This window comes from Poecile atricapillus, chromosome 14 (genome assembly GCF_030490865.1).
Source record: "Poecile atricapillus isolate bPoeAtr1 chromosome 14, bPoeAtr1.hap1, whole genome shotgun sequence".
Taxonomy (NCBI): domain Eukaryota; kingdom Metazoa; phylum Chordata; class Aves; order Passeriformes; family Paridae; genus Poecile; species Poecile atricapillus.
Window position 1 is genome coordinate 16336464 of NC_081262.1, and position 12243 is coordinate 16348706.

Genomic DNA, 12243 nt, shown 5'->3' on the forward strand with positions numbered 1-12243 from the left:
GGCTCTGGAGTTCTCCAGGAGCTGCTGGAGCTCTCTCCAGAGCTCGTTTTGTGGTGGGGCTGGGCACAGGGCAGGGCAAGGGCTGTTCCCCCAGGTGGCTCTGGAGGTCGGGATGCTCCGCCCGCTGCTCCCAAGCAGCTTTTTTGACCCAAGGAATTTGGAGGGGAAGCAGGAGCTGGATTTGTGCCGTGCCCTGGGTGGAGGAGCACAGCCTCTGCCATATCCAGATGTGGCACAGGCTCCTGGGCCGGCTGCATGTGCTGCTGCCCGGAGCTGCCCCTGTGGCCGTGGGGCTCTCGCTGGGGCTCTGGCACAGCCGTGCCACAAGGAAGGGCTCTCCTGATCCCAGCTCTGCTGCTGTCACCGTCCCCATCCCCACCCACTCCTCTTCCACTGCCGGCGATGATTGATGCTCCTCATCCCGCCCGGCTCCAGCACATTCATTGTCATGCAGAGGATGTTGTCAATTCATTATGGTATTTCATGGAAAACTGCAGGCGGTTTTGGGTGTTTTGTTCATGAAGTCCTCCTAAAAGCACGTGGCTGGGCTGAAAATACTCAACCCCTTTCAATGAAAAAAGAGGAATGGTAAAGATGTCCCTTTCAGCAGCACAGGCAGAGCAGCCTCCCTGTCCCTCCTCCCCAGCTGCTGGGGCCGCTTCTGCTGCTGCTGCTGGTGCTGGGTTCACATCTCTGCTGCTGGTGCTGCTGCTGGGTTCACAGAGCTGCTGCTGCTGCTGGGTTCACAGAGCTGCTGCTGCTGGGCTCACAGAGCTGCTGGGGTTGGGTTCACAGCACTGCTGGTGCTGGTTCTGCTGCTGGTGCTGGTTCTGCTGCTGGTGCTGGTTCTGCTGCTGGTGCTGGGCTCACAGAGCTGCTGGTGCTGGTTCTGCTGCTGCTGCTGGGCTCACAGAGCTGCTGGGGTTGGGTTCACAGCACTGGTGGGGCTGGTTCTGTTGCTGGGATCTGGGTTCACAGAGCTGCTGGGGCCACTTCTGCTGCTGCTGCTGCTGCTGGGTTCACAGAGCTGCTGGTTCTGCTGCTGGGTTCACAGAGCTGCTGGTTCTGCTGCTGGGTTCACAGAGCTGCTGGGGTTGGGTTCACAGCACTGATGGGGCTGGTTCTGTTGCTGGGATCTGGGTTCACAGAGCTGCTGGTGCTGGTTCTGCTGCTGGTGCTGGGCTCACAGCTCTGCTGGGATCTGGGCTCACAGATCTGCTGGTGCTGGGCTCACAGAGGTGCTGGGATCTGGGTTCACAGATCTGCTGGGATCTGGGTTCACAGCTCTGCTGGGATCTGGGTTCACAGCTCTGCTGGGATCTGGGTTCACAGCTCTGCTGGGATCTGGGCTCACAGCTCTGCTGGGATCTGGGCTCACAGCTCTGCTGGGGTCTGGGCTCACAGCTCTGCTGGGATCTGGGCTCACAGAGGTGCTGGTGCTGGGTTCACAGCTCTGCTGGGGTCTGGGTTCACAGGAGTTTTGCTGACCCAAGAAGCTGCAGGTGCCGCTTGTACCCAGCTCTGACAGCAGAACTCTGCTGCAGCTCGGGTGGTGCCATTCCCTGGGAGCAAAATGGCAGTGCTGGGGCCGTGTTCCCAGCAGGGAGGTCAGCAGGGTTCTGGTGTTTTCCAGGGCACAGAGGTTTCTCATTCCGTGCTGGAGCAGACCCAGAGCTGGGCAGGGAGGGCAGCCCTGGTGTCCCTGCCCTGGTCCCCCAGCCAAGGAGCCCATCCCCATCCCTGGAGCTGTTCCTGGTGCTGTCCAGAAATCCCTGTGGCTCACAGCTGTTCTCACTCTGTCCCTCTGGAGCTGACAGGGGGAAAACCGCTGAAGTCTGAGGAGCTGAAGATTGTTGTGCTGTAAGAACCCCAGAAAGCTTTTAAGCAAAGCTGGGGATTAAATCCAAAGAGCGCAAATTTTAGCTCAGCTTCTCTCTCTCTGTGTGCTCTGAGTGATTAAAAGCTGTAAAGCGCTGTCAGAAATTCAGGACTTCCCCTCCTGGAGCCCTTCTTTCCCCTTATTTTATGATTACCATGTTTTACTGCCTCTGTTTGATGTCGTGAGTGTGATTTTCCAGCATGGAATGGAAAGTCATGGGCAGCTCTGGCTGGGGCACGTTTGGGTCCCTCAGCAGGGCCAGGCCGGTGCCTCTGACCCCGGGGGTTTGCCCAGCGTAGGTGGAGCAACACAAAGCTCCCTTTAAAAGGCTTTTTCTTTTTCTTTTTTAACTTCTTTTGGTGTTATTTTGTTTCCTTCAGTTTTGCTAATCTGAATTCCAAGCTGTTTCCTAAAGCTGTTGTTGGTTGGGAAGTGGAGACGTTATCCAAATGAGAATATCCACAGGTTGGGAGGGAGCAGCTCCACACTGAGATATGCTTGAAATAATCTTTGAGCTTCCCTGATATTGGAGCCATCTGCCAAAGCTCAGCTCCCTCAGCTCCCTGGGGATGGCTGAACTCCTCCCTGGCTTTGATTTTTAGATGAATCTTGCTTGAACCTTCTTCTGTCTCTGTTAACCCTCCATCTGTCTCCCTTTCTTGACATGCTGTATCCAAGACTGTTCCTGGTGCTTCCAGACCTCTCCCTGTCCTGACGGAGGGGAACAAAGGCTTCCCTGTGGTGGGAATGTGTGTTCTGGGAAGGGGTGGACTCAGGAAGCTCCAGAGGTGACATCCCTGAATTATTCATTTCGCGAAGGACTCGGCAAAATGGATTATTCCCTTCTTGAGAACATTGGGACAAGGAGTTCATGCAATGAAATTAGAGCAGCAAATGGAGATGGAGTGGAAGGCAGGGCTGGTTCCTGCAGGAGCCGTTTCTCACGGCTCTGGGGAGGGCTGGAGGCTTTCCTGCAGCTGAGGATGTTCCGTGGGGGAGATGGGGCCGGTCCCACCTCGTGTGCGGGAGCGTTTGGCACCCCGAGCGTGCCCTGCTCCTCCCTGTGCCAGCCATGCCAGGGCTCTGTGCTCCCCAGTATGGGCTCAGCACTCTCAGGAGTTTGCCAACGCTGGCTTCAGCCTTTCCTGGCCTTCCAGATTCCCGGGAATACCTGTGCTTGTGTTGGGCTGGCTCCCAGGGTAGCCTGGATGAGGAAAGCTTTGGGAAAGGGCTTTTCCTGGGCAGAAACCCTGGCCCGGGAGGGATTTTGTATTCTGAGAGCAAATCCTTGGGCATGGCTGGATGTTGGGCAAAGCAGCCGAGCGTGTGAGGGGAGAGGAGCGAGGTGAGGCACGGCAGGGAGAGCTCCCGAGCTTGTTGAGACGCTGTAAACAGGAGAGGAGGGAATATCCTGCAGGAGCAGGGCGCAGGGAATGCAGCTCCCAGGATCTGCAGCTGCCGGGATCTGCAGCCTGTGCTGCTGCAGGGGTTTGCAGGGAATGCAGCTGCTCCCAGCCCCACGCTGCAGCTCGGAGCTGCAGTTCTGCAGCCTGTCCTGCATCCCTGGGAGCAGCTGGAGCTGGGGGATGCTGTGCTGAGAACAGCCCTTCCCCTGCTGGAGCTGCAGCCAGACGTGTGCTCTTCAAACTCCTGGAACACATTTTGATGTGGTTTTCCTGATTGGCAGCTTCTGGGATCAGCAGGGAATCAGCAGGGAAACTGCTTCATGGTTTTTCTGGAGGGTTTTTGAGCAGTGGTTTAAGCCAAGACGCCTTTCTCTGTGTGAATATATATATATATATATATATATATATGTGTGTGTGTATATGTGTGTATATATATATTTAAGCAATACTGTGTTAACATTTTCTAGCATTTTCTCTCCCCTCATCCTCCACAATAAGATGTTTCCTAGGGTTTGAGAATGCCCTGCTGCTGTTGTGGTTTCTTAGCTTTCAACCCCAGCCTTCCAGGAGATCTTTTTTCCGTGTCAGGATCCCAGGGAACAGAGGAGTGCCATCTTGCCCTGATGTTTTGGTGCAAATCTTTTCAGATCTGAGACACTGTGCTGGGGCTGCTGTGAAAAATGTGCATTCCAGAAAATCTCCTGAGACTGTGCAGAGTTTCTGGGCTCAGGGCTCTGCCTCATGCAGAGGGGTTTGTGTCCTTCCCTCCTGCCAGGACAGGGGAGTCTCCCCAGAGCCCTGTCACGGAGCTGGCCCTGGTTTTGGGCCAGGAAAAGCTCCTGCACGGTGCAGTAAGGAATGGGAAAGGTTAATCTTTCAGTCTTGTTGTGTACAAATGACTTGGGATGTTTGTAGCCAGCCAGTGGGATTTGATAACTTTATTACCCAAATAATAAGATTTACAAATTAACTGTCTAATTAGCAACCTGGGAAAGCTGCTGCTCGTGCTGGGGTTTCTAAACTGACAAAGACATGGGCTTCAAGTGCTGAAGTGTGATGACAGCAGGAGGGCACGGCAGTGGGAAGATCTCTGCCACCTCCTCACATCCATTGGGCAGGTCACGTCCAGGAGCTGAGACAGGATCACTGACATGAGATCCCGCTCCTGAGTCATTCCCTTGGCCCTGTTTTCCTTTTGCATGGCTGGAGCACTCACCTGAGCACGTGGGAAGTGTTCCAGTGGATCCTTCTGAGGCACGTGGAGCTTCCTTGGGAGTGCTGGAAGCAGAGCCCCGACTGCTGCCGGGGGCAGGGAGCTCTGGTTTGCCCTGGGTGTGTGGGGAAGTGTTCTGCTTGCCCATCTCCCACTGGGTTATCCTTGCCATAGGTTAGAATTACAGAATCTTGGAATGCTTTGGCTTGGGAGAGACCTTAAATCCCACCCAGTGCCACCCCTGCCATGGCAGGAACACCTCCCACTGTCCCAGGTGCTCCCAGCCCCGTCCAGCCTGGCCTGGGGCACTGCCAGGGATGGCCTTTAAGGGCCCTTCCCACCCAAAGCCTTCCGTGGTAAGTTCAGCCTGGTTTCAGGTGAGTTCAGCTCAATCTCCTTCCCTCTGCTGAGCTGGAATGATCCCAGCTCCTCTGGGAATCTCCCAGCCCAGCCTCTGGCAGCAGTGCCCGCCCTGAGCCAGCGCCCGTGCTCGGGGTGTCACCGAGCTTGCTGAGTTTGTGCACACACTTCAGGAGAAATCCTGCTAATAGAGTTCTAATTTCTTCCTTCCTGCTTCCCAAATGCTCCTGCTCCCCATATACAAATGACAGAAATGGTGAGCAATGCTTTCAAGAAAATGTTTGTTTGTTTGACTCAGAAATGCAAGTGAGAGGTCCTGCAAGGAGAGAGCTCTTGGCAGCTGTTCTGCCTCTAAAACCTTCTGGGTTTGTTTCTGTTCACAATGGAAAATGTGAAGAGGAAAATGAATTTACAGCTGGATGTATCAGGAACAAGAAGGGGATTGTGAGGTTCATGGCTGGTGTCTCTTGCCTTTTCCTTGCTCCTCAGGAAAAGTTCCATGTTGCTGCAACTGGAACTTGCTCCGTTCTCACACAGCTCACTTTGGTTCCTGTGCTGTCTCCGAACCTCAGTCCCTGCTCCTCATCTTCCCGAGGCTTTTATTCAGTGTAACTGCAGCTCTTGGGGAATCCAGGAGAGGATGTGGTAGGTGGGAGAGCCCTGAGGCAGAGCAGAGTGTGGTGCCCAGGCTCCCCTCAGGATCAGGGTTTGTTCCCTTTGCTCCATTCCTGCCTGGGCTCCCTTCGGGCCCCTCAGGGCTGAGGTCTCAGGGTTGGGAGGGGCATGGGATGGATGCTCAGAGCTGAGCACCCCTGTGCAGGTGGCCCAGGCCAGCCCTGGCAGCCGGGAGGTGACAGAGGGGACATGGGCTGCGAGGGGGTGCCTCTGGTCCCCAGAGCTGGTGAGCCCCAGCAGTGCTGCCATCTCCAGCTGCAGGGCCAGAGGGGCTGAGAGCCTTGGAGGAGAATCTGGGCCAGCAGTTGACGCTACCTACAGTGACAAATGATTCTTTAAGGTCTCTCACTGAAGGTGAGGTGCTTATTTGGCATTTGGGGAAAAAATCAGCCTTGAAATAGAGAGCTTTGGCTGCACCAACTGCAGAAACAGTGCTGGCAGCTCCAGGCGGGCACGTGCTGAAGGGGTTTGGTGGTTTAGGGGATGGGGGTTTAGCTCTGGTACTTCTGCTGGGAAGCCTGGGCAGTGGCATGTCGGGATTGATGTCCCCGTGCCGTTCCCAGAAGGGCAAGGCTGGCATTGACGTGTGTGAGGGGAGGAAGATGTGCGTGTCTTCTGGTCTGGCAAACGGAGGCTGGGGAGATGCTGAAGAAAAGCAGAGCTGTGGGAGGAAAATTGCCCACCTGTTCCCTTCGGTACAATCTTCCATTTTTGGCCACATGCACTTTTCAGCTCAGATACCCGCGAACGCCAGATTCTCCCTCTTTTTATTCCCGGCGGTGACCTCAGAGCGTGTGCCGCGAGTGACAATGAGCTCAGAGGAACAGAAGTGTTCCCAGCCCTCCTCTGACGTTCACTCAACACTTTGTTTGTTCTGCTGAGTTTTACCAAAACGCCCGCTCTGGCTGGGGATATTCCATAAGGTCTAAAAATCTGCCACGGGTTTGGTTTAAAAATCTGCCACGGCTTTGGTGTAAAACCCTGCTGGGGCCGCTGGGGAATCCAACGTGGTTTTGTTCCCTCTGGGCTCTGGTGGTGCCGGTGCCGTGCCCCTGACGCTGTCCCTGTGTTCTCTTTGCAGTTTGCTGCTTTGTGGTGCACAAGCGGTGCCATGAGTTCGTCACCTTCTCGTGCCCCGGTGCTGACAAGGGCCCTGCCTCGGATGTAAGTACAGCTCCTGCCCCTGCGGGAGATGCTCCTGCAGCTTCCAGGCCACTCCCGGGGTGTTGGTTCACAGGCATCGCTCATTTATGGGAGAGTTTAGGTTGGAAAAGCCTCCAAGAGTCACCAAGTCCGACCATTCCCCAGCACTGCCAAGGCCTCCTCTACCCCACATCCCCACGTGCCACGTCCACGGGGCTTTTAAATCCCCTCAGGGGTTGGGATTCTGTAGCTGTGGGGACTCCCGCAGGTTTCTGGGGTACTTAAAACACTCAAACCACCCGATAACTTGTGCTCAGCAGAGCAGAGGGAGCACGTGGGGAGGCAGAGATTTCCCTTTGGGGCTGAGCCCGCAGCCTTGCCCCGATGTCCTTCCATCCCTTGTGTCAGAAATTCACCCCAGCACCTGCTGGCCAAGTCCCCACCCTGCTTTTCCCGAGGATTTTATTTCCCGGTGGATCCCCTGGCCTGGGGGCAGCGGAGCCGGCCCGTCTGGCAGCTTCTGTGTTTTCCCGTGGAAACTGCCTAATTTGGGGAACTGCTGGGAGAGAGGAGCTCGAATTGGGGAAACGACAGAGCACCACAGCTCTCACCCTTAAAAATAGAAGCGGTGGGAGCAGGCGGCGTAACAGGCTGCGGAAGGTGGAGGCTCAAGACGAGCTGTGGGCTGCCCTCCCGAGAGGAGCCGTGCCCTGTGCCGGGGCAGAGGAGCTCCGGGGGATGGGGCTCGGGGGGCATCAGCAGTTGGCGAGGTTTGTTCCAGCCCGGGTGGAGCTGTTCCCTCTCCTGAGCCGAAACTGCCAACGCAGGAGCGGCTGCGGCACCGCCGGCCCTGCCGCCAGCGCCGGGAGGGGGTGGCAGGGTGGCACTGCTGTCACCCACGGGACAGGAGCCCCTGAGGGCTTCCTGTGCCAGGGACACGCAGGGGCTGCCGGTGGAGGCGTGGGCAGGAGCTGCTGCCTGTCTGGAGCGAGGGAGAGAGGCTGAGGCTGGGCTGGGTACCGGGAGCATCCCTCCTCCATCTGCGGCGCACCAGGATCGTGCAGGGACCAGAGGGGTCTGAGTGTCCCCAGCGCCTGTCCCGGTGCCCGGAGCAGCTCACTTGAGGGGATGGAGCTGCAGCAGAGGGGAGTGATGGTTTGTACCTCTCACCTTCCCATCTCGGCCTTTTCTCCGGGCAGTTTCGAAACGGGGCGAGGAGAGCCGGGAAGGCGCTGAGAAATGCGGGGATGGTGGTGGGGGGTGATGCCTGCCCTGAGGGCTGAGCTGGCAGTGCAGGCAGTGCAGGTGTCCGTGTCCCCCTGGGGACGTGGCAGAGCCCTGGGGATGTGGCAGAGCCCTGGGGACGTGGCAGAGCCCTGGGGATGTGACAGAGCCCTGGGGATGTGGCAGAGCCCTGGGGATGTGGCAGAGCCCTGGGGATGTGGCAGAGCCCTGGGGATGTGGCAGAGCTCTGTCCCTGCAGAGAGCCGGCGGTGCCCCAGCCCCTCTCCGTGCCCTGATGTGGCACCGCGGGGCTCCCCTGGCCGTGTGCCCGCAGCTCTGGCTCTCCCTTGCTGTTCTCAAGCGCACACAGACACTGCAGGGTGCCCTGGCACCGTGGGGTGCATCACCCACCCTTTGTTTTCACGGGGTCCCTCGACCCGGCTGGAGCCTGGCTGACTTTGGGCAGCTTTGGGCAGTTTTGGGCAGCTTTGGGCAGTTTTGGGCAGCTTTGGGCAGTTTTGGTCAGCTTTGGGCAGTTTGGGGCAGCTTTGGGCAGTTTTGGGCAGTTTTAGGCAGCTTTGGGCAGTTTTGGGCAGCAGCTTTGGGCAGTTTGGGGCAGCTTTGAGCAGCTTTGGGCAGTTTTGGGCAGTTTTGGGCAGTTTTGGGCAGTTTTGGGCAGGCTTTAGCACCGTGCCAGGGGGAGGCAGCTGGTGGCTGAGCAGATCCACAGCTCCCACCCTGCAGTGCCAGGCTGGGACAGAAAGGCTGGAATCTCTCATCTCGCTGGTGTGGCAGCCGGCAGGGCTGGGCACAGCCTCCTCCCGTGCCAGGGGATGCACAGCTGGCCCTGCAGAGCTGCAGCTGAGCGGGGACAGCGCCCTGTGCCCCCCTGGCACCAGCCCTGCCCCAGCTGTGGCACAGCAGGACACGGAGGGACCCTCGGGCAGGTCCCAGCTGCTCTCTGCAGCAGCTCCGGGTGCTCCTGGGCAGCCTCTGCATGGGAAGGGTCTGAATAGAATTGTCACACGTTTAACAGAGCCCAGTCCAGCAGGGCTGGTATGGAGGCCCCTGGGCACATTCCCTGTCACTCCCTGCTGTCCCTGGGGGAGCATCGGCGCCTGGCACAGGCAGCAGGCGGCTAACAGCTGCCCAGCGCTGTTAATTAACCTTTTAATACATAACTTCTGAAAATGAAGATGGAATGCAGTCCTTGGGACTAAGGCAGGGAGAAAATGGCCCTTTTATAGCTTTTTTTGTCCTCTTTTCCTTGTTGTTTTTTTTTCTTTTTCTTTTTTTTTTCTCTTCAGCAAAGGCCACCAGAGCCCCTCGGGTCTGTCCCCTGCCCCTCTGACACGGGGGTGTCGCTGGGGGATGCAGGCAGGGCAAGCCTCCTTCCTCCTGCACTGCCAGTCTTGCTGTTACAGCTGCGTAATTATATCCATAATATATCATATTTATAATTATATAATCATATAATCCTTAAGGAGCTTTGAATCAGGAGAGGAAGAACTACTTCAGCACACAGTGATGCCTCGTGGCTTCAGGGATGAGCCAGGGACAGAGGTTTTGCTCTGAGTGATGGAAAGCTGGAGTTCCAGCTCTGGAGGTGAATCCAGAGGCAGCTGATGTGCTGGCAGATCTGGAGCCATCAGGCTCTGCTGGTCACAGGGATGTGTTTTTGCAGCTGGTGCTGGTAACTCCTCCAGGAATACAAATCTCCAGTGAATCCCATGGAAAGAAGGAGTTTATTTGATTGCAGGTGTCAAAGCACAGTGGGCTCATCCCTGCAGTGGGGCAGCAGTTCTGCTGAGCTGGGGAGGGAAGGGAGCAGTGCAGGGCTGCTGCAGCTGGGACCCCAGAGCTGCTCCTCCCTGCGGCCCAGACCTGGAGCCCAGGGGGAAAAATGCATTAAAAATATCTTCTAACTTCTCTCCTTGGTCTCTGCAGTGCTGCAGAACTGGGGAGAGCATTTTGTACCTGTCCAGTGCTCATGGTCTGCCTGTTGACATTTTAACAGCTGGGAAATTGTAATTACTGAGGCAGAGCCCTGCAGCTGGAGCTGGGGGTGCTGCAGGGGCTGGAGCTTGGTGCTGCACGCTTGGGGAGCAGAGCAGAATCCCTGGGGAGCTCTGAAATGTCCAGGTCACCGCTGAGTGCCCCCACTTTGGGGTGTTCCTGTCTGGTGGGGCTGTGTTTGAACCTCCTCGAGCGTGGCTGTGTGTTTAACCTTGCCAGGGCTGCCGAGCAGGAGCTTCCATCTGGGAGAGAGGACTAATTACACACCACAGCGTCTCCAAGCAGGGAAAAATGAAAGATTAATTGCTTCTTGCAGCAGGGAACGAAGCCGGAGCTGGAGCTGCTGCAGACACGGGGCTGTGTTTGTGCTGCACGGTCTGCAGGCACCACAGAGACCCCAAAACACCTCCCTCCTGAAACACCAGCTCTGCAGGCACCACAGACACCCCAAAACAATTTCCACTGAAACACCAGCTCTGCAGGCACCACAGAGACCCCAAAACATCTCCCTCCTGAAACACCAGCTCTGCAGGCACCACAGAGACCCCAAAACACCTTCCACTGAAACACCAGCTCTGCAGGCACCACAGAGACCCCAAAACATCTCCCTCCTGAAACACCAGCTCTGCAGGCACCACAGAGATCCCAAAACATCTCCCTCCTGAAACACCAGGTGTGCAGGGACCACAGACACCCCAAAACACCTTCCACTGAAACACCAGGTGTGCAGGGACCACAGACACCCCAAAACATCTCCCTCCTGAAACACCAGGTGTGCAGGGACCACAGACACCCCAAAACATCTCCCTCCTGAAACACCAGGTGTGCAGGGACCACAGACACCCCAAAACATCTCCCTCCTGAAACACCAGGTGTGCAGGGACCACAGAGACCCCAAAACATCTCCCTCCTGAAACACCAGGTGTGCAGGCACCACAGACACCCCAAAACACCTTCCACTGAAACACCAGGTGTGCAGGCACCACAGACACCCCAAAACATCTCCCTCCTGAAACACCAGGTGTGCAGGGACCACAGGGCTTGGTCCCACATGGGGTCCCACCTGCCTGGGGCTCTCCTCTGGCAGCCTCTGACCCACAGCCAGTGACTGACCCACAGCCAGTGTGTGACTGACCCACAGCAGTGTGTGACTGACCCACAGCCAGTGACTGACCCACAGCCTGTGACTGACCCACAGCCAGTGACTGACCCACAGCCGTGTGTGACTGACCCACAGCCAGTGACTGACCCACAGCCTGTGACTGACCCACAGCAGTGTGTGACTGACCCACAGCCTGTGACTGACCCACAGCAGTGTGTGACTGACCCACAGCCAGTGTGTGACTGACCCACAGCCAGTGACTGACCCACAGCAGTGTGTGACTGACCCACAGCCAGTGTGTGACTGACCCACAGCCTGTGACTGACCCACAGCAGTGTGTGACTGACCCACAGCAGTGTGTGACTGACCCACAGCCAGTGTGTGACTGACCCACAGCCAGTGACTGACCCACAGCCAGTGTGTGACTGACCCACAGCCAGTGACTGACCCACAGCCAGTGACTGACCCACAGCAGTGTGTGACTGACCCACAGCCAGTGACTGACCCACAGCAGTGTGTGACTGACCCACAGCAGTGTGTGACTGACCCACAGCCTGTGACTGACCCACAGCCAGTGACTGACCCACAGCAGTGTGTGACTGACCCACAGCCTGTGTGTGACTGACCCACAGCCAGTGACTGACCCACAGCAGTGTGTGACTGACCCACAGCCTGTGACTGACCCACAGCAGTGTGTGACTGACCCACAGCAGTGTGTGACTGACCCACAGGCAGTGACTGACCCACAGCAGTGTGTGACTGACCCACAGCCAGTGACTGACCCACAGCAGTGTGTGACTGACCCACAGCAGTGTGTGACTGACCCACAGCCTGTGACTGACCCACAGCAGTGTGTGACTGACCCACAGCCAGTGACTGACCCACAGCCAGTGACTGACCCACAGCAGTGTGTGACTGACCCACAGCCAGTGACTGACCCACAGCCTGTGACTGACCCACAGCCAGTGACTGACCCACAGCAGTGTGTGACTGACCCACAGCAGTGTGTGACTGACCCACAGCAGTGTGTGACTGACCCACAGCAGTGACTGACCCACAGCAGTGTGTGACTGACCCACAGCCAGTGACTGACCCACAGCCTGTGACTGACCCACAGCCAGTGACTGACCCACAGCAGTGTGTGACTGACCCACAGCAGTGTGTGACTGACCCACAGCCTGTGACTGACCCACAGCAGTGTGTGACTGACCCACAGCAGTGTGTG

At 57.1% G+C, this 12243-nt stretch overlaps 1 protein-coding gene across 2 annotated transcripts in view; it reads left to right on the plus strand.

Annotated features, from left to right (window-relative positions):
- Positions 1-12243, plus strand: part of PRKCB (protein kinase C beta) — a 109274-nt gene that overhangs the window by 36980 nt on the left and 60051 nt on the right. For both annotated transcript variants that reach the window (XM_058849599.1, XM_058849598.1), the window contains exon 3: positions 6615-6697. In XM_058849599.1, coding sequence (XP_058705582.1) covers positions 6615-6697 — 83 coding nt within the window. The remainder of the gene's footprint in view (positions 1-6614; positions 6698-12243) is intronic.